The following is a 22,300-nucleotide window of genomic DNA, read 5'->3' on the forward strand; positions in this document are numbered from 1 at the left end:
AAAACAGTCATTACACAGTTTGGGCACTATGCTTACTGGAGTATAAAACCCCACTGCAGTAAACGGTGTGTCATCATGCAGTTACTCAAAGTGGCCTACTATGCTTTATCTCCACTGCCCTGTCCCAGTCTAAGCCACTGTCACCTCTTGCCCAGAATGTGGCAGTAGTCCTTTCAACAGTCCTCTGTACCTTTTCTGACCTCCTCCAAGTCTTTCCTCAAGCCGAGCCTAGTGACATTTTCAACTGTGAATGTGAATTTGTCTGACTTCCCTATCCTCACCCAAAGTCCTTAATACAAGTCTTAATACAAGTTGGCACCCATTTTTCTTATCCCAGCTTCCCAGGGAAGCCAGCTGTGAACCCCAGACCATGATAACTAGCCCATTTTAGTCTACTGTAGCTGGCCACTCACCTCTGTACCCATTGCCATGCCTGGATTTTCCCCTGAAAATACCGCTTGAAGCTGACTGAGGTGCATTGTTCCTTCCTGCTGCTGACTTTACCAGGTTAAATGACAGTGGTTTTCATGAAAGTCCTCCCTCCCTCACTCCCATTAGTCGCCTTCACAAGGAAACACCCAGTGATTAGAGAGAAAGCAACCACCATGTCAACCATGCGTCAAAGCAGCCATATTCAAAACAAGTTGTTTCTGGAAAAGAGTATACCTCATGTTTTGGAGTATAAATGTTCTCTGTGATAATTACTAAAAGAAATCAAGGTACTCAAGTCTGAATGCCTGTTCATGCTGCTGCAAAAACAATGGGAACAGTTTGGGTTTTAGGGCAATCCAATTTCTAAGGACCAGAAGCAGTCTATGCTTATGGCTGATTATTGCTAGTTGGGTTCTTATACAACTGGAGTGTCCTACATTTCATGTCGAATTGAACATAATGGGCCTGTGATACGCACCTCTCCACTAAACAACAAAAGTCTCTGTATAAACTCAGTATTTTAGAAGTCAAAGTAGACAGGACACTTTGCTTGTGGCTTGTCCTCAGGTTTCAGTACAGCAAGTGGCTCTCAGCACACCACCCAACAGGGCAGGCAGCTGGCTCTCGAGAGATCATGATAATTTATTGTGCCCATGGATTTTGATGCAGTGGGGTCTGGGCTCTCTCACAACAGAGTAGGTTTAATTTGAGCCAGATCTCAGGAGACACAGTCCGGAGAGGATGGGTCATGTGCCTTCAGTTATCACTTGGAGTTGCACTTTGCCCCTTGTTCCTCTTTCTCTCAACTAGTAGCTGAGTTTTAATTTTTTTCCCTAAAAATTTATTCAGAGAGACTGTTTTCCTTTTCTTCCTGGAATTCACAGAATGAAGATGGAGGCCCATACATACCTTGGTTAAAAGTTGGAAGATCATAGAGTGTCCCGCTGTCTGTTTTGGGGCCTGGCAGGAAGCCTCCTAGTCACTGTAAATGAACAGATGTTTCATCTATTTTTGTCTTCTCTTCTTTGTTCTCTACCTGAGAATGTCCTTCCCTCATTTTCAGGCTACTGAAATCTTCTAAAGCCGCCTTAAAGTTTCTTCTTTATAGGAAACTTCCTAGATTTCTTCCCTTAGTCAGAATTAATGCTGATTTATGTTATTTCATGGAATTATACTTTGTACTTTCATTTAGTGCTGTGACTATGTTCTTTTTAAAGTTATTGTTTACCTATTTTTTTTCCTCCCCCAGATTATACAATCCTTAAGGATAGTACTGGAATGTTCTCATCTTCCTATTGTCCACATTGCCCAGCATGAAGTTTTGGTCTGGTAGGAAGTCTATACATTTGTTGAATTAATTTGGATCTGTAAGGCATATTCTTCCACAAAAAGGACATTGCACAATAACAATATTCTCCGTAAACAAATGGACACTCAGAATGAACTGTTGTGATGTTCTTTTATCTTCCTTCTATGAATTTGCAGTTTCCTTACCACTTCAGGCCAAAACACTAAGTTTCCCAGAACAACTGTTTTCTCTCCTCCATAACTCTGAGTTCTGGAAAAATCAGTCATTCCATGGACCTATTTATCTTGCATAGTGCATACATTAGAAGATTATGTGATAAGAGTAGAAAGCTAGGTTTCCTTTTGGGTAGGGCAAGACTATTTCCTGTTCAGGGATTAAGCCTTCTGAAATCAGAATCAGTTTTCTAAAACATATCGCATTAAATTGAACCCATAGACACCTTTTCCAGTCTGTAAGTCTTTTTATTTTAATGGTAGAAAATGTTGTAAGATTATTTCATTATCTTCTTATTCTTAACTGTTTGGGGGAAGAATCAAATCAGAAGAGACTGAGATTGGAGTCTGTTTATCAAATTCTCTATAGAATAGATGATCTGCGCCAATACCACAGCAGTCAACATCTGTTGTCTGTGCTGGGAGACCACAGTAGTAATTACACACAGGTTAAGTGGCTTAAAAAACTTGATCAGTTTTGAAAATTGGGTGTGGAAGATAGAAAGGAACCTGAGGATTTTTATAATATTTTTGTGATATAATAGACTGTAGCCAAAAGATTTACTTTATAATGAGTATTTTTAGCTTCAGTCCCACATTCTCTTCAGAAATTAGCTATTATAATCCTTTTCATTACTCTAACAGAGTCTGATGACTCCTATTCTAGAGGGAAACACCCCTCCCAACTCCCTTATTAAGAGATTGGGACCTAGTGTGATAACAGCACCCTGATCGATGAGCAAGATTCTTATAGATTAAGGAAAAGAATTGCTGACAACTTAGGCAGACTTTTATATACCTATTTGTTTTCCTTCCTAATTCCTCTTAAAATGAAAATGCCGAGATTTTCTTTTGATATATGTTACATTTGTGAAAGAAGATAACAATGCAGTTAATGGGAAGAACATGACCCCTGGATTCAGCTATCCAATAGTTACAAATCTCAGCTTCAGCATCTAGCAGTTATGTGAAATTTCTTCTCTGTACCTCAGTCTCCTCATGATAACTACTTTGCAGAGTTCCTGTGAATATTAGTGTAAACAATGGACATTCAAATATAGCGATTATTATTGTTATCATCAATTATTCTGACCTATAGAAATACTTCCTTGGAAGTATACATTTCTGGAGAGTGAACAGGGATGGAGTATTATACTTTATTTTTTCAGTTTCTCTTCATTCAGTGGGTTGTGGATATGTGTTTGTGTGTGTGTGTTTCACATATTATGTGCTAGGCACTATTTCAGGCACTTGGAACTTACATTATTGTAGGGGTACAACTGGAAACTGATAAATGCTATAAAAAAATTAAACAAGCTAAGAGGGATAGGATGTTGGGAGTGAGTTGCAATTATTAATAGGGAAGTTAGAGTGGGCCTTATTGTGAATATGACACTGGTTTTGTGTTCTTAGAGGTTTTCCTGAACTATTTTTTGGAATGGGAGGATGGGAAGAAGGGTGATGAGAGGTAAGAGTAAGAGCTTGCTGATTTGTAGGCAAGTATGAATATTCCCTTTGGTGTAAGGTGTCAAAACACAAACTGATATAGAAGAGTAAAATTTTCTAGGTGGTCTAGTTTTATTTTATTCCATTTGAGCAAAAATCTTCCTTAAGTATTTTGTACACACCCTGCCTTCCCAAATAATGGCTACTGAATACAGTGGCCCACCTTGTCTGTGACTGCTGGAGGAAGTCATCACCATGACTCAATTTGTTATTGGACTTTCATGAAGCAAGTCCCTCAGGGCCAAAAGAGATGCTGTCATCTATTTGTCCTATGCAATGGCCTGAGCCTGCAGTCATTGTGAGTTCTACCCGCATATGGCTATTTAAATGTACATACAAATTAATTGAAATTAAGTGACATTAAAAATTCAGATTCTTAGTCACTCTAGTCACATTTCAAGTGGTCAGTAGCCACATGTGGCTAATGGCTACTGTGTTAGCACAGATATCAAACATTTCTATCACTGCAGAAAGTTCTTTTAGTGTTAGTTATTTTATATGTTTCTGACTCCAACATTGTTTTTTGTGGTACTGTTGTCAGTTTTCAGACCTTATTTCCTCTTTTTGATTTGTTATTTCTCATAGCTGATAGGTTTAAATGCCAGATGTAGAATTTTGTGTAAAGTAAGGGTAACCATGCTCTAAGAGATCAGAAGCACTTTCTTGTGTTCAAATTTTTGTACTTGGAATTTTTATTTCTATTCTGAGTGCCCTAAGGCCTCTTTTGCTTGGTTATTGTTCTGCAGCTGTACTGTAGTTGTAAGGGAATCAGACTGCCGGGTTCCTATGGGAGAAGGGCTATCAAACTTTAAAGGTAAAATTGAACATTCATGGAAATGCTTTAGATCCAGTCAGCAGTCTCTTATTTGGAGCAGCACAACTCAAGGGGTGCTTAATGACCAACTGGCTACATGTACACCAGGCACTGGGTTAGTCCCTTGACACACAAACAAAAATGAACATGGACCCAAACTGAGGAAATTACAGTTTAAGGGGTAGAGAGAGTTTCATTAATTCAGTTCCCAAATATGTCCCAGGTACCCTGAAAATCCAGAGGAGGGCAGTACCTGATCCAGGCTTCCCTGATGTTACAGGAGACAAGAGGCCAGGGAATGCTCCCTAAAGAAGTGATTCTTGAATGGAATCTTGAGGGATACATAGGCACTGGTCACATGATGAAGGTGGGAAAAGGAGGTCAACAAAAGATGATGTACTACAGCATGAACACAGACACTGAAGAGTGAATGGCATGGCATGAGAGTGGGAGCTTTCAAGTTTAGTATTGATGAAGTCTAAAATAGAAGGGAGTAGGCCAGGCATGGTGGCTCACACCTATAATCCTAGCACTTTGGGAGGTCGAGGTGGGCAGATCACCTGAAATCAGGAGTTCAAGACCAGCCTGGCCAACATAGTGAAACCGCATCTCTACTAAAAATACAAAAAATAGCTGGGCATGGTGGCAGGCACCTGTAATCCCAGCTACTCAGGAGTCTGAGACCAGAGAATCGTTTGAACCTGGGAGGCGGAGGTTGCAATGAGCCAAGATTGCACCACTGCATGCCAGCCTGGATGACAGAGCAAGGCTCTGTTTCAATAAATAAAATAAAATAGCATGAAATAAATAAAATAAAATAGAAGGGAGTCACACAAAAAATAAAATAGATGGGAGCCAGCGTTACAGGTAGGCAGACTTTGGATGTTGAAATGATGGGTTTTCAGCAGAGGTGGAAATGGGGAAGAGGGATTGGTGATGGTGCCAGGGGCAGATCTGACTCTTCAGTAGTTTGACTTGTTCTCTCTGGCAGCTCTGTGAAGGTAAAAGGGAGCCAGGCTGAAGGCTGGGACACCAGTGTTATGGGAGGGCCAGGGAGTAGAGACCTGTAATAGTTCAAAAGAGAGGTAATGAGGACCTGCTGTGAGAGTGCAAGAGGATTGAACAGAGTTCATGATTTCAATTGGTATTGATTTCTAAGGAGCAAAATTATCAGTATTGGGGGATTGATTAGATGTGGGGGATAAAGGAGACAGAGGAATCAGAGATGACTGTGAGTTTTCAGCAAAACAGATTAATTTAAACTCTTCTTCCAAGTTCACAGTGATAGGTTTTGACCTATAGCTGCTACTAGTGATTTGCATTGGCAACTGTGGTGTCTAGGTTAGGTTTTGGCACTTTAGGACTCCACTCTCTTGTTTGTTAAAAAAAAAAAAAAAAAACTTGAATGGAAGCATAGACCATAATGAAGTACCACCCTCATATGACTTTAATTTCACAGTGGCTTATGAAAATTTATAGAAATTTGGCTTCATTTCTATTGGCTCCAATCCAGATGCCAAAATTACCCCATTGTTGCCACATCCCTCGAGTGGACCATCGAACCTGTTATTCATTAGTAACAGCTGAAAACCATCAGCCAAGTTCCCATACTATGCCAACAATAACACCAGTCAAATTTCAAGGTAACTCCAGGTTTCAGAAATGTATGAATCTCAAAATCTGTCTAGCCAAACTCTTATTTGTATTTTTATGCATGCATATTATATGAAAAAGCTAGTGGTTTCCTTACTTTCCATAATTATACATTGCTTCTTTTAGACTGTAAATTGAGTTCTTAGTGTTGGTGAAGACATACCTATAGATCTGTAGCCAATCACTTTAAAGTGAAATAGAAATTCAGTCTGGATCATGGTACCAGGGGAGTAGCCAGCCCAAAGGGCCCATTATGATGAGGCCTATATTGAAAGCAAAAATTCTTGCATACCTGTAGTGCATTTTAAAAGAATTTTCCAAGTAGCAGTTAACATTTGTTAAGCTTTCAGAAAAACTTAGTTCTCTAGTTTTTTAATATTAAGGAAATATGGAAATATATGTTGATACTTTGTTTTTTACTGACATACTTCATGATTGCATGGCTAAAGTCACAAAACATTAGGCCCCTACCACTTACGTTCTTTTAGATATATTTAGCCACTGCCTCTGGCCTTTGTTGCCAAATATTTTTTCCTTGTTACTCTAATTACTCCATCAATTTGGATCTTCAATGGTCTGGCACATTTTGAATGATTTCTTGGAAGATGTGAAACCCTGTTCCCTAATCAGGAAGATGTGGGCAAGTCTTATGGTATGAGAAACGAAGGGACATCTCTTCTAACCAAGACAACAGGATTATAGCGCCATTACACAACATCTTCAAAATTTTTATTTGAAAAATAATGATGTGTTTGGTGATGAACAAGTACCGTAAATTGGGAGGCATGGGAAGTTTCCACTCTTTAAGCATGTTTTTATACAAAGGAGGAAGGAAAGCTTACTTTTTGTGGTTCTTGAGAGAGGTTACATTAACCATTTGTTAAAAGTTTGATTTATGAAGAACATTGGCTTCTAAGAGTATTCTTCACACACTGGCATCCTTTGTGTGATGTTGTTGTAGGTTGTTTAGCAACATATTAAAATAGTTTTATAAAAAGATTAATATGTGTTTCATTAATCCTAAGGAGAGCTCTCTGAAATGCATTTTTAAAAATAAATGATTAGCATCATTCTGTGAAATGTGTGACTTCTCTGGGTGGGAAAGAATTAAAAAAGAAGCTATCGTTTCAAGCAGTTTGTGATTTAATACCAGTTGGTCTAGTGAGTTGAAAAACCATACGATTTGTATGTTGTATTATTTTAAATGCATTTTCACTCTCTTGGGAAGTTGGCTAACCCCGCAATCTCTTTCCCATGCTAAATGGCTCTAAAACTTTGATCTTCTCATACCAGTTTGCCAGATGTAGCAGAAAGAGCATGTGTGTGACCTTTCGTGTGCCAATTGAGCCTGGCTGATGGGAAACTGTAAGTTAATCTTGCATGACTTTTATTTCTAGGCATTACAGCAGAAGTTCTGGTGGTGACCTCTTTCGATGAACTGCAGAGAAGGGCCTCAGAAGCAAGAGGGAAGATTGTTGTTTATAACCAACCTTACATCAACTACTCGAGGACGGTGCAATACCGAACGCAGGGGGCAGTGGAAGCTGCCAAGGTCGGGGCTTTGGCATCTCTCATTCGATCTGTGGCCTCCCTCTCCATCTACAGGTTTGTCATAATGATCATTTGAACTCCTTTCAAAAACAAGGGTTTTCCATGAAGGAAAAGTCCTTTTGAAATAAAAACAAACCATTCAAATGAAAATACTTATTGTTCATGGAGTTTCCCGCCGCCCCCAATCCCCACCACCCATTCCACATTTGGTCATTTGTTTGTAATGTCTTCTTGGGCTTTTCTGGATTCCAAGCATCATTTGTGCATTCCTTTAAAAAGCTTTAAAGCTTTCCACATCCACAGTGATCCCATTACATTCCTTATATAACTAATATATTATGTATTTTCGTTGGAGGAAGAACTGAGTTCATGTCTGAATTTCATCAGAGATTCCTAATGACTTCAGAGGGAGCCAGGCTGTTTTCCATGTTGTGAGAGAAGTAGAGTAGAAAGAGAGTGGGTGACATGATGGGGGCCATCTATGGTATAGTGAAGAGTTAGGGAATTAGAGTACCTTGGATACAGACTTGGCTCTGCTCCTGAACAACTATGTGGTCTTAAGAATGTTTCTTAAACTTCTCTAGGCCTCATAATTTTCTTCTATTAATCAGTGATAAAGAATAATAATAAATGTATAAATAATTTTGAGATTAAATGAGGTCAGCTTGAAAAAGATACTTAACTATAAAGGTCCATATAAATATTTGGTAATATTGTTTGAGCGTAACATAGGAGTTGTCTTTTTCTTTGTAGTCTTGATTGAGGTAATGCCAAAGAACTTTATTGGCCCTTAGTCCTAGGATGAAATTCAGTATTATTACAGTGGATAAAAAGTCTAAAAACTGAGATGTAGATGTTCAACCTAGTTTACTAGCTATTATGGCAGTGCCAAACGTTAAGGATAAAATATTTGGGAAATGTGGGGAAAAGAAGCATAACTTTAGTGTTACAGCCTAGTCTAAGATTTTTTTTAAATGCAAAAATAATAGCAGATGGGGTTTATTTGGATCTCAATATTGGATTTTTGAAATCTATTGGAAAGGGAAGTTTACTTATTCCGTACAATTGCTGTTTGGAACTGGAGACACAGCTGCTTGACCTTAATTAGCACCCTACACCCCTGAAAATAAAAATAACTGGGGAACATATATCAGCAGCTAGGAAATCCAGTCATAGGTAGTTGTACAAAAGTGCAGAGAAAAGGAAAGAGACATTTTCCTTATACAGGGATAAGATATCTTCCCGGGGAGGAGGATGGGGCATGTTGAAACTACTTGTTAGAAGTTATATGACTAGTTACAGTGATGTCATAGTGCTAAAAATAATGTTCTTTGCGGGGTCTTTGAGGTTTCAAGACTAGAGTGAAATAATGATTGGACCATATTCTTTTGGATGATTAGACTTCCCAGGAGGGAAGTCCTAAAATGGCTAGCTTACTTCCTATAATACCTCCATCACCCCTTGGAATAACATACTCAGCAAGCTGTGGCCATTTACCGTGATTTCACTGGTCATGAGACTTAAATTATGGAGCTGGTCTATTGCTTTGTGAAACTGGGTGATGGCCAGAAACCTTTATTTAAGAACTGCTACTCATAAGACTAATAAATTCCCAAATGACTTAATGCCCAGTCATTTGCCAGGATTCATTGGCTTTTTTTTTTTTTTTTTTTTTTTTTTTTCTGGCATAATGAAGACATCTGGAAACCCAAGCTACAAATTAGAAGTATCAGAAGAATTGTCCAGCAAGGGACTTCAGAATCTGTTGCTAGCCTCTAAGACTGATTATAATGTTTTGCTGATTTTATAGCCAATCCATATTTCACTGGACTCTGAACTTGTATAACTCTATTCTTTCAACATTTATAAATACATAATAACATTGGACTTTACCTAGTGCTTTAGATTCTTTCACATGTTACTTTATTTTCTCTGACAACAATTCAGTGGCTCATGTAGTAGGTCATTATTGCCCTATTTTATTGATAGGGAAAATAAAAGTTCAGACAATTGGACATACTAACATATTTAAGTCTTGCATCCTGAGAAATAAAAACTAAAATAAAGTGAGATAAACTATGTTTGTCTACTTCTAGCTTATCGTTTTCAGAACTAAGTTTCTTTGATGAGTATTCTATATTCCTACCTCTGATTCCTCATCTTTCATTCACTCTTCAGACTATTATAGCCAGGCTTTTGCCAATACTGAAACAGGACTTGTTAAGGTCACAAATAGCTGCCGACTTGTCAAATTTAATGGACATTTTTCAGGTCATCATCTTACTTCATTTTTCTGAAGCACTCGCCTCCATCAACTCCGTTTTCAGTATTTCTTCTCTTTGGCTTCCATGACTTCTTTCTCATGTTTTCTCTCTCTTTCTTGCTTGCTGTCACTCTCACGCTTACACCTTTTCACTCTCATCTCTATTCCTTCCCTATATCTCTGACTTCTCACTGTGACTGTTTGACCTGAGTATCCTCATCATGCTCCTATGAATGTGGTTCATGCTTGTGAAGATGTGACTTCAACCACAATCAACATTGTGGCCATTTCCAAACCCCTCTCTCTCATCCACACCACTGCCATGAGCTCTAGGCCTATATATTCACCTGCCTGTGGATTCTTCTTTGGGATATTCCATAGCTATTTCAGTTTCAATTTTTTTTCAAAATTGACCTCATTCTTCATCTTCTAAGTCAAAGGTCCTTTATTGCTTTTTTCTCTTCCCGTGTCCATCATTTCTAATAGTTACTGAGGCTCTTAGGTTCTGCTCTTTATCAATCATTTCAACAGTTACACATGGAGCAGCTCCATTTCCCAGAGTGACTCCATATTCCAGCAGTCAGGAATCACTAACACTTTTCCCATGCACCACGTTTCCTCAAAGTTTTGTGACTTTGCATATGCTTTCTCCTCTGCAACCCTCCATTTCCCTTCTCACTGCCACATACTTACGAGTTTTTTTACTCTGGGGAGCCCTCCCTGATATCCACTTGCAGCCTGGGCGAGTTACGTCTTATTTGGTATTTCCACATACATCATCCTTTGCATGCTCTGCATCATAATGTCTTGGAAGTATTAATAGTTGTGGTTTGTGCTTTGGTAGACTAACTATTGTAACAAATAGCTTCAAATCTCAGTCACTTTACACAATAGGAGTCTCTTGCATGTTCACATAATAGTTTCAAGGGGGTGGTCAGAATGTGGCCTTCTGCTCCTTTCCATCTGTGGCTCTGTCATTTTTGAGATCCGAGTTCCCTGCAGAGTCTTCTGCATTCATCTGGCACATAAAGGGATAGAGGGAGAAGGTCGATAACCTCGAGGGAGATTTTCCGTGGTTATCCATATCTAGGCCTGGATATGCCACACCTCACTTCTGCTGACATTTTACTGGGCAGAATGCCATTGCATGGAGGCTAGGAAGTTTGGCCTATCTTTATGTCCAGGGTGAAAGGAAAGTGAATTTGGTGAAATACTGCCCAATTGCCTGTCTCCACATTAGACTCTTAAGTTCCAGAAAGACATTGGTTACTTGTATTTCTTAACCTCTGGGTTCCTATCATCTAATATAATGTTTGATACATGGTAATAACTTAGGAAATGTCTACTGAAGGAATGAACTTGTCTGAGGATGTAGAGCAAATCATGGCAGGGCTCTCACAACAAACCAGCTGACCCAGTTCCTGGTGCTCTTTGTCCAAACTATGTAACCTATGTGTGGTAAGCTTAAAACAACTTGAACTTTTAGGCTACTTTGCTCTGTATTTGGAGGAAAATATTTAGATGCCCAATATGTCAGATTATATATTTTCTTCTGCCACAACACTTATGAACAAAGATGTTTTGAGTTGTTGATTAAGGAAAATAGCTCCCTTCTCTCTGGAAAGCATTTCACCTCTATGGGAATGGGTGATACTGGATTTCATCTAAAAATATTATAGAAGTCAGCAACACTAGAGAACATTATATATATATATATATGAGAGACTATATATATATGAGACTATATATATATTACATATATATTACATATATATATTACCTATATATTACATATATATATTACATATATATAAAATAATTTGTTGATGCTTGGATTCAAAATTTGAGAATCCCCGGAGGGTAATTTGATGTGACCAGTTTGATTGGACACTTTTTGGTGCAATCATCAATATCATCAGCCGTTTTGGATCTGCAGCAGTCACACGGTTACATGACAGATGTCCTGAAAAAATGTCCATTGCTTGTTGTCAGCATCGTCTCCAGGTTCATTATTGTTGCCGTTATTAGTGTTCTTGGGCTCAACTTTACTTCTAAGAGATCTTCCCTTTATTAATGCTTTTCTAATGACACTCCTTTCCATCACCATTGTCAACTGAGACGCCCCCCATTAGAGCTTTTTTAGGTTTTCTGACAGTAAAATACCTTTCTTTGCTTTTATCATGGGAAATATATTTTAAGAATAAATGCAGTTAATTAGATATTTAAGTCTCACAGAGGAAAGCTTCTCTATGGAATTATTTCTTACATTATTTCTCAAATTTATCATGTTGTTTAGTACATATTTCTTGAGAGCTTCCCAGCTGCTCAGAATTTCCAAATACTAGGATTACTAAGGTGAATTCCATATATTTTCTGTCCTCAATAAATATTTTTATGTAGCCAAAAGAGAAGGGGATAAGAACATATAAGCGATTAGTATTATTTATTTTATATTTAGTGCTAAGGGAATGATTGGGGGAAAGGGATAAAGAAAGGAAATTACTATTTATTAAGCACTGACTTTGTACTATTCTAAAGGGTTAAAGAGTTTGTCTCAATTAATTCTTTATGTAACCCAATAGAAGTAGATAACTGTATTGGTATCTCTTTTACTGAAGGAGAGACAGGTTCAGAATGATTAATGGCTTATCATGCTACACATCTATTGAAAGAACCAGGATTCAAACTCAGAGTCTCTGGCTTTAACTTCCATGCTGTTAGACTGTACCAAGCAACCTGGAGAGCTAATGCTGTAGGAATCTAGAGGAGATAACAGAAGTCTGATTGGGGTTGGTTGCACTGACAATGTGGATTTGGGGTATGTTCAATAAAAAGGCAGAATTGAACAAGAGAAAGGAGGTGGAAAGACTCTTTGTAAATGTTAAAGCAAGGTGGGAGTGCATGATATATTTGGGTAAAACACAAGCAGATCAGTTTAGCTGGAGCCAGGCCTCCTAGGGGATCAGAGAAATGCAATTTTGCGGTGAGAGGAAGAGACTAGGCTTGAAGAATTCAGGGCAGCAGATGAGGCAGCTTTAAGTTTAATGTGGAGGAAATGGGGAACCATGGAATGTATTAAAGATATGGGGTGAATTTTACAGCAGTGGTTCTTGAAGTGTGGTCCCTGGAATAGCATCATCAACCTACCTAGGAGCTTATTGATGTGCAAATTATTAGGCCCCACCTAATACCTGTTGTATCAGAAAAGTTAGGGGTGGGGTCCAGTAATCTGGTTTAACAAGCCCTCCAGGTGATTCTGATACACATTCAAGTTTAAGAACTACTGTTTTAGAAAGATCAATTTGGCCGTTGTGGATAGCATGCATTGGAGAGGGAAGGACAGGATACTCCTCTAATAATGCAGATATGAAGTAATGAGGGCATAGATGATGGCAATTGGAATGGAAAGAAATCAGCAGGAGGCATAGTATGAAAACATGAGAACTTGGGGATTCAAAGCGGGAAGGACTAGGGGTCCAAGTTGATAGGCAAGGATAAAAATCTGTGGGATGAATCTGTGTTTAGTTCAGCCCAAAACTGAAAAATCGTAAGTTTCAAATAACGATAAGGATTTGTGGTTCAGCATTTCCATTTCTCTGTTGTCCACTTTTTAGATCACCCAAGGCAGTTTAAAATTCTAGGCTGGCCTTCTTGCAATGTGGTATACCTTGGGACTTCTGCCTCCTGCTTTCTCAGTATGCAAGCTCAAGAATGCAAAGTAATTTTTATATTAGCCCAAGTAAAATATAATTCAAAAGGCAACTCTACAGAGGCCAAATTGTTTGTTGTATTCCCATTGCCACACATATATTTTTTCCTGGCTATTTTCTCCATTGCCCCAGATAGTTGAACACAGACTGCAACTTTTAATCAGCTAAGGAAGCAAAAGACTTTCTCTCTTCATTTTACTGTGAAAATTGCATCACCACACTGGGTATGAACTCATTGAGGTGGGAATGAGTTGTTGATAGAGGTTGGCTTTGGAAATACTACTGGCTGATGTTTTATATCACTTGGCCTTTGTGTACTGTATGGACAGAGTGTAGTGAAGAGGAGGAGGAAGAGGAGTAATTTAGTTTGAAGATGACTAAGAGCTGATTAAACATTCAGGGAGAGAATGTTTAATGTTAATGGGGAGAGAGATGAGTGAATCCAGGTGATGTTTATGGAGTGTCAGAGAGGGAGAGTGCTATACCATCTGGTGAGAGAGACGTGAAAAAGTATACAAATCAATCTCTATAATGATACTTAATTAATACAGAGTTGATAAATGACATAATTGAAGCAATGGTTGGGCTACATCATAGAGTTAAATAGCTTCAAAGAGGGCGCTGATTAAAGCCATTACAATTTATAAAACATTCTTCATCTTAAGAAAGCATCTTGATGAGATTTCACATGAACATTTTGTAATCAGAGGGCCAGCTTAAAACACTCAGAGCAGAGGTGAAATGTCTTAAGAGGTCTATTTTGGATGATTTTTGAAAACCAGTTATTCTCAGGGAATAAAAAAGCTTGCTTTCCCCACCCCCTTTGTTTTTTAATGGGGAAAAATTAATGTTGCATTCTTCACCTTTAGACAGTCTTAGATTTTTGATGTCCTGGTGTTGGGTTCTTAAGCATGACCTTAGGATAATTAGCTATCAAGCTTGATTTAAATTGTTTTGAAATATCATTGCAATTTGGGGGGCATATGTGCCTGCTGGTGAAAAATAAGGAAAATACCACTGGGACTCAAAAACAGTACAAGTGACTCACCTCGATTAGGAGGCTTATTTTGTTTTTGCTTCACTCACTCTGAGGCTCATAACAGATGCACAGTAATCAAGCAGAATGCCAATTCTCATCATTCGTGCAGGTGGAGGGCCACTGTGCTCCCAAGGGGGATACCAGAGAAGGCCCACAACGAATACTGCATCTTTTCCTCTCATCATCCTTTCCTTTTCCCCTGTTCTGATTTTTGAAAGGCAGGTTCTTTGTTTGGAAAGCCTTTGTTAGGAATTCCAAAATGTTCTTTAATCACTGGATTCTTATTATTGCATCAGGTAGTGTGACAGGCATACTTCCTCATAATCGATAGAGCCAGGCAATGTACTTTGGAGCCCACATTCTGGAGTCTCCATGCCTGCGTCTTTGTTCAGCCACTTGCCAGATGTGCGACATTGATGCCTCAGTTTCATCTGTAAAATGGGGGAAATATCTTCCTTTGTTTTTCTTCCTGGAGTTTTTAGGGTTTTCTTTTTCTTTTCTTGTCTTTTTTTTTTGGGCAGAGTTTTGCTCTTGTTGCCCAGGCTGCAGTGCAAATGGCATGATCTTGGCTCACTGCAACCTCTGCCTCCCGGGTTCAAGCAATTCTCCTGCCTCAGCCTCCTGAGCGGCTGGGATTACAGGCACCTGCCACCATGTCCAGCTAATTTTTTGTGTTTTTAGTAGAGACCAGGATTCACCATGTTGGCCAGGCAGGTCTTGAACTCTCGACCTCAGGTGATCTGCCCACCTCAGCTCCCAAAGTGCTGAGATTACAGGCATGAGCCACTGAGCCTGGCCTTTTGTGGGGTTTAAAGGCAGTAATGTTATTAATGCCTGACACATAGTAAGTTTTAAGTACATGTAAAGTTGCTATTATTATACAGTCTTGTTAACTATTGACTGGATGTAGTTATTGAATGAAAAGGAGGAAGGGAGGGAAGCACGTAATCAGGGAGGGATGGAGGGAAGGAAGAAAGAGAAGGAAGGAAAGAAAGAAAAGAAGGAAGGAAGAAGAAAGAAGAGCTTAATTTAGTTAATGTCACTGTTGTAATTGGTGGATTATAATTGAAGCTGTCTGGTTGGGAGACGAACCCTATGCCATTTAGATCTCTATCTGTTCAGTTTGTCCAAACTCTGCTGGGGTTATGTATTTACTAGTCTGTCTCCCTTTCTAGATTGGCAGTTCTGGAGACAGACTGTGTGTCTTACTCATCTGGGTATCCCCAGGGCTGTACTCTATGCCTGGCACACAGTAGTGCTAGAATAAATAAAGAGCTGGAAGCAGCAGATCCCTTTCTCTAACATGTAAATTCAAGGTGTCACCATTTCACATTCATAGACATTGAATAATAATGTAGATGAGGTGACTGACCTTTTGAATTGCTACTTATCAAAAATGGAATCTTTGGAATCTGAGAGGAGACTATATAGTTATGTAAATTTCAGCAAAGTATTGCAAACTCCATATTACTACAGTGCTTTGTGGGACTGCTATAATTAATGGTCTGTTTACATTTCTAGTACAGACTGTCATTTTTCATCTGCTTATAACCTTGATATAAACATTTATTCTTGGCTGCTGTTTTGCATTCGTAATTATAAAATATATATGAATGTTAACCTTCTATTTTCCACCTTTTTTATTTATCAAAAGCACAGCTCAAGAATCATATCATTGTGGCATGTTTTTCTGAATCTCTGGTGGTTAAAAGAAATGAATGCATTTTGAATTCAGGCTTCAGGATTAGGGCAATGTTGTTTGCTTATGCAGTGCCCTTTGAAAAATGTGTAATGTAGCATATGAACCAAAAGAATCCTGAGAAACTTTTTCCAGCTGGTCTTTTACTATTACTTATGCCTTTTTTCTCCCTCCATGTTCCTCCCTCCCTCTGTCGTCAGTTCAAGATGACTCTTAAAGTCCTCTTGCATCCATCCAAATGACCCAGGCGTCTTTAGGTGCCTGGAGAAAGTACCAGCCAAAAGGTATTTGTTGGATTCTCTCAAAGGTAACAATACACAGAGTGGGATTCAAATATCAGACAGGCTGGTTCTAATGCTGGCTCTGCCGTTTAGATGCTACGTGACCTTACGCACATTAAACAACCAGTGTGAGCCTGTTTTCTCATCTGTAACGTGGAGAACAATGTTTACCTCATAGAGTGGTTGAGAGAATTAAATGAAATCAAGCCCTTGACACAGACTGAAACATGGGAAGTGATCGATGAAATGTAACTGACCTCTTATCTTGGCCATGGTCATTATTATCATTGTCATCATTAGATAGTGATGGGACTAAGCTAGGTAGGTTGACATGAGCTGATTTACCTTAAAAGGCACCAGCTCTAGATAAAGCTCTCCTCAGTGTTCAAAGACTCCAGAGACTTGGGTTCTATTTATCTCCTGATTTCGGGAGCCCACTCTCCTTAGTCTCCCTCAGTCATTGACTAAAACTTATGCCCTTGTCTTTTCCATTCTCTCTGTCCCCATGTTAAATGCTGGATGTTGTTCTTGCAAGCAGTACCAAAGTTGTGGTGGCCCAAATCAGTATCAGTGGCCAGCTTACCCAAAATGCAGCAAATGTTCTATTTCAAATAATACCCAAGATATTTTCCACTTCAGAGCCTTTGCACTCACTGTCCCCTTTGTCTGGAAGGCTGTTTTCCTGCTTTGTGTATGGTTGAATCTGTTTCAGTCTTTACCTTTCAACTGAAAGGTTATTTTTGTGAAAAGCCTTTCCTGACTATACTGAGTAGCACTCTCCCTCAAACTCTCTCACACATAATCTCCTCTGTATGCTCAGAATCTTAATTGTATTTGGTAATTTCTGTCTATCTATCTAACTACCTGTCTAGTTTTTCAGCAGGTACTTCTGCATAAAAATATAAATTGCAGCCGGGCGTGATGGCTCACGCCTGTAATCCCAGCACTTTGGGAGGCCGAGGCGGGTGGATCACGAGGTCAGGAGATTGAGACCGTTGTGGCTAACATGGTGAAACCCCATCTCTACTAAAAATACAAAAAATTAGCTGGGCATAGTGGCGGTCGCCTGTAATCCCAGCTACTTGGGAGGGTGAGGCAGGAGAATGGCTTGAACCTGGGAGGTGGAGCTTGCAGTGAGCCGAGATTGCGCCACTGCACTCCAGCCTGGGTGACAGAGCGAGACTCCATCTCAAAGGAAAAAAAAAAAGAAAAAAGAAAAAAAGAAAAATATAAATTGCATGAGGACTAGACGTGTGTCTTTCGTGTACCTCATTGTAGTCTCAGTACCTAGGAGATTGCTGGCACAGGGCAGGTACTTAAGAGATATTGATTGAATAGATGACTATTTTAAAAATCATCTAAGACAATAGAGAACCAATTAAACAGATACATATTGTATCATAGCTATTTTTCTGAAGCCACATTCTAAAGCACCACAGATTTTTTTTTTTCTCAACTTTTTGTTTTGTTTAGTTTTGAGACAGGGTCTTGCTCTGTTGCCCAGGCTGGAGTACAGTGGCATGATCATGGCTCACTGCATTCTTCACCTCCTGGGACCACAGGCACAAGCCACAATGCCTAGCTATTTTAAAAAAAATTTTTAGTAGAGATTTTTGTGGAAAAATATAAATCTATAGTAAGGCTGAAAGAATAGTAAATGATTCATACACTTTCCTGAGATCGGACAAGATCTCAGTGTGGTATGGCCATAGATGTGACTCATATACTCTTTATAAAAAATTGCATAACTTTTTATTTTTATTTTTATTTTTTGAGAGGGAGTTTCATTCTTGTTGCCTGGGTTGGAGTACAATGGCACGATCTCGGCTCACCACCTCATGGATTCAAGCAATTCTCCTGCTTTAGCCTCCCGAGTAGCTGGGATTACAGACATACACCACCACACCTGGCAAATTTTGTATTTTTAGTAGAGACAGGGTTTCTCATGTTGGTCAGGCTGGTCTCAAACTCCCGATCTCAGGTGATCCGCCAGCCTCGGCCTCCCAAAGTGCTGGGATTACAGGTGTGAGCCATCGCGCCCAGCCTCCTAACTTTTTTAAAGGAAGTTGTACCATTTTATACTTTCAGCAGTCACGTGTGATGCTTCAGGCTGCTCCACGTTCTCACCAAAATTTAACTTTAGCCTTTCTAGAGATACGTATTGGTATATCACTGAAGTTTTGATTTATATCTCCCTGATTTCTGAATCTCTCTTTGTGAAAAGTCTACTCCAGGCTTTTACCCATTTATAATTTTTTTTTTTTTAATTATTGAGTGGTAGGAGTTCTTTGTATAATTTAGATACAGGTCTGTATATTTTCTCCCAGCTGATGTCTTGCCCATTCTTTTGTGTCATAGAGTCTTTGCTTAATAGTGCCTTTTGATGAGTAGAAGTTTTAAATTTTGAAGTCTAATTTATCCACTTTTAGTTGCTTTCTTTTATATTTCATCTACATTCGTTACTCAATATTTTTCCCCATTTGCTTTCTCTCTCTCTCTCTCTCTGTTTCTGGCTCATTTAAAGGTAAGGTTGTTATAACCCTGAAAACATTTCATCCATAAATATATAAGCATGTATTTCATAAGAGCAAGGACCACCTCTAACATAACTATAGTATCATTGTCATGCCTAAGAAATTTAGCATTGCTGTAGAAACGTTATGAAATTTAAAATTCATCCATATTCAAATTTTCCCAATTGTTTCCCTCGGTAACATTGCTGATCTTTTCTTTCTGAATTCCATAATCCAATCAGGGACATGCATTACATTTAGTTGTCATAAAGCTTTAGTCTCCTTATATCTAAAATTGCTCCCTAGTCTTTTTAGTATTTTATGACACTAACATTTTTGAATAATATACGGGAGCTATTTTGCACAATGCCTCTCAGTTTGGAGTTGTTCCTCATTATTAGATTCAGGATAAGTATATTTGGCAAGGGTTCTATATGGATAATGTCATGCCCCTCATTGCATCGCATAAGGAAACACATAATGTCACTTTTCCTTATTGGTGAGGCCAAATTTGATCACTTGTCTAAGGCATTATCTCTGGATTTCTTTACTGAAAGGCAGCATTCCACCTTTGTAGAAGAAATACATTGTAATTATGGTGGGATGCTTTTGAGACTTTGTGAATCTTAAGTTCTTTAACAAAATTTCACCCAGTGGGATTTTAACATTCATTGATGACCCCTGCCTGAATCAATCATTGTATTGGAAGTTGCAAATATTTTTCTAATTCAATTATTTCTATTACATTTATTTGCTGTGTGCTTTTGTAATAAAAAGCATCTGCCTCCTTTCCCTTCTTTTTGTTTCTGATGATCACTTCATGGGTTTTTAAAAAATGTATGTGATAAAATTCATTACTGTCATCATTCTTTTTGATAAAGCATCAAAAATTTCAAAGTAATTAATGTAAAAGTTAGCATTATATGATAAGCTTGAATATTTGAAGCACTGGAAGGAATACTCTTTTTATTCATCCAAAGTTACCCAGACTACCACATATAAGTCAACTAATTAGGAGTGTGTAATCAATATCATTTCCTCTGAACTTTTTCATTAACAGCATAAGCTTTGGGGTAATAATCCTGAAGTCATTTTTAGTTTACCATTGCCAATGTATAGAATATGCAAATAAAGATCCTTCATCCCATACATAATTGCTGTTAATTGTTGAAATAAGTGAGCAAAATCTCAGGTCCAGCAATTGCTTCTGAGTTTCTGCAGACTGATACTCTTTTTCCTTTTTTTTTTTTTTTTTTTTTTAACTACGCTCTGATGTTGAGGAGTATACAAAAAGGTGTTTTTTTTTTTTTTTTTTTTTTTTTTTTTCCCGAGAGAAATAAGGATCTCAATATGGGTTTGCAAAGGCCAAAAAGGATGCATCATTAGGATGGGTTTACCTCATATCTGTGTAATACAGAGAACTATAAATCTATAAATTATCTACCCTCTCCAACCTCCCCATGTCATCAGTGGTTGTGAAGGGGTAACTAGCCTCTGCCTGGCTGTCAATAGTAATAGTTAAATAGCTCAATGAATGCCTATTGCCTCACTGGTTACTGCTCCATAGAGTAAATATTTGACATCAAGGACAAAAATTTAATTTTTAACTTTTTCAATGTAATTTTATTCAGTAAACATTTATTATGTGTCTTCTATATTTCAAGCCAGGAGAAGACCCAAGTTTTGTAGGGGTAGGAACTGACATAATTTGGGGGCCTCTTTAAGAAAAATAATACAAAGTTACTTATACAAATTTAGATATAAAATCAACATTTATTTACAATAGGGAAGAAATTATAACAATTTATAAATTTAAGAGAGCCACCAAATACTACAAACATGACAAAATTCAGAAAAATATCTTGTTTTGATTAAATAACTACCTGTCAAGCTGCTGTAGTTTGTCTGCATTTTTTATTTGCACATTCTTTGATTGCTCTTTGTATGACAGTGCTTTTGTGTTATAGTTTCTAAAAGAAGAAATTTTGTAAAAGGAATTCAGTCTTTCCTCTAGTATGGTAGATCATAATTTAGTTTTTATTATTGATAGTTTGGAAAAGTTTATTTCAGCTTTATAGCTTTTTTATTGGTAGCATCGTATACATTTTTAGGATTGTTGTCAAATTTTGGGAAAATGTTATCAAGTTTTGTTCATGTATGGGCTATAAGATTTCAGGACATTTTATGTTTTCTTGTATAGTGACAATGAATGAACATCATTCCATTTAGTTTGTTGTCTAGATCCTCTTTTTTAGTGGCATTTTATGAATTTTTGTTATCTTTGTATTTGTCAGCATTTTGTGTCAAACCAACAAGAAATTTCAATCTTTTCCCAAGGTGATTTACTTTTTCATTATTTGGCTTATTGAGTGATCTATGAGACTACTCATCATAAATACCCAAAGTATGTCTCTTTCTGTCAATAAATTGTAGTTTTGTATGACTTTTGTCTGAGAATGCCATACTTTGTCAGAATAAGATGAGGTGTATATTTTAACATGTAATCCAATATGTTGACACAAATAAAACTGTGACTTCATACATAGATGCATTTGCTCTTTAAGCTCTACAAACACAGGAATTCTGATAAATTCTATTTTGCATGACTTTCTTAAAAATATAAAATTAGAGGTTGTGTTCGCAATAGCATACTCTGAATTACTGAACCTATTCTTGATAGGAGAGAACTTCCATTTTAAGCAGGAATTAATGAGGATTGGATGCCTCGACTGCAGTTCTGCATATCTGATAACTGGAAGCATTTTCCAGTGACTGGCTTCTGGATCTCCACCACTGTCTCCATGCTTTCACTGCCAGATATTGCAGGATGCATTCTTGTTACAATATGACCTCTGACCCTGTGTCTTTGTATTGTGACACTAGTAGTCCCGGGACACATTCCTGTACCAGGATGGAAACAACTGTGAATCACCTAAGCACATCCCTGTAAACCCAAGCCAATATATCTCCAAGTCAGCTTTCTCCTAGCTGGATACTCAATGCCTATAGTCAATCCAGTGCTGCTTCATATGTTGGGAAGTACGACAGAAAGGAAGTCAGAGTGCATTAAAAGATTCCACACCTGTGAAATGCATGGATTGGTGCAGCCCTCCTAGTAAGGCATCCACAAATGTTAGCTGATAACATCCTCATCCTCATCCTCCCCACCATCACTTCTATATGTTTTACTGGCCTGATGCAGTTTTTGGTGGTTTGGCACTTGGAATTCTTTACAAACACTTTCTTTCTATATTGACTTCCTATCATTTTTAGAACCCAGATTTTTAAAATGTTCAAGCTGGATGAACCCTTATATAT

At 38.2% G+C, this 22,300-nt stretch overlaps 1 protein-coding gene across 1 annotated transcript in view; it reads left to right on the plus strand.

Annotated features, from left to right (window-relative positions):
- The window catches only part of CPQ (carboxypeptidase Q), a 519,617-nt gene that overhangs the window by 185,971 nt on the left and 311,346 nt on the right, over positions 1 to 22,300 (plus strand). The window contains exon 3 of the mRNA XM_023183981.2: positions 7,324 to 7,531. Coding sequence (XP_023039749.1) covers positions 7,324 to 7,531 — 208 coding nt within the window. The remainder of the gene's footprint in view (positions 1 to 7,323; positions 7,532 to 22,300) is intronic.

This window comes from Piliocolobus tephrosceles, chromosome 7, assembly GCF_002776525.5.
Source record: "Piliocolobus tephrosceles isolate RC106 chromosome 7, ASM277652v3, whole genome shotgun sequence".
Taxonomy (NCBI): domain Eukaryota; kingdom Metazoa; phylum Chordata; class Mammalia; order Primates; family Cercopithecidae; genus Piliocolobus; species Piliocolobus tephrosceles.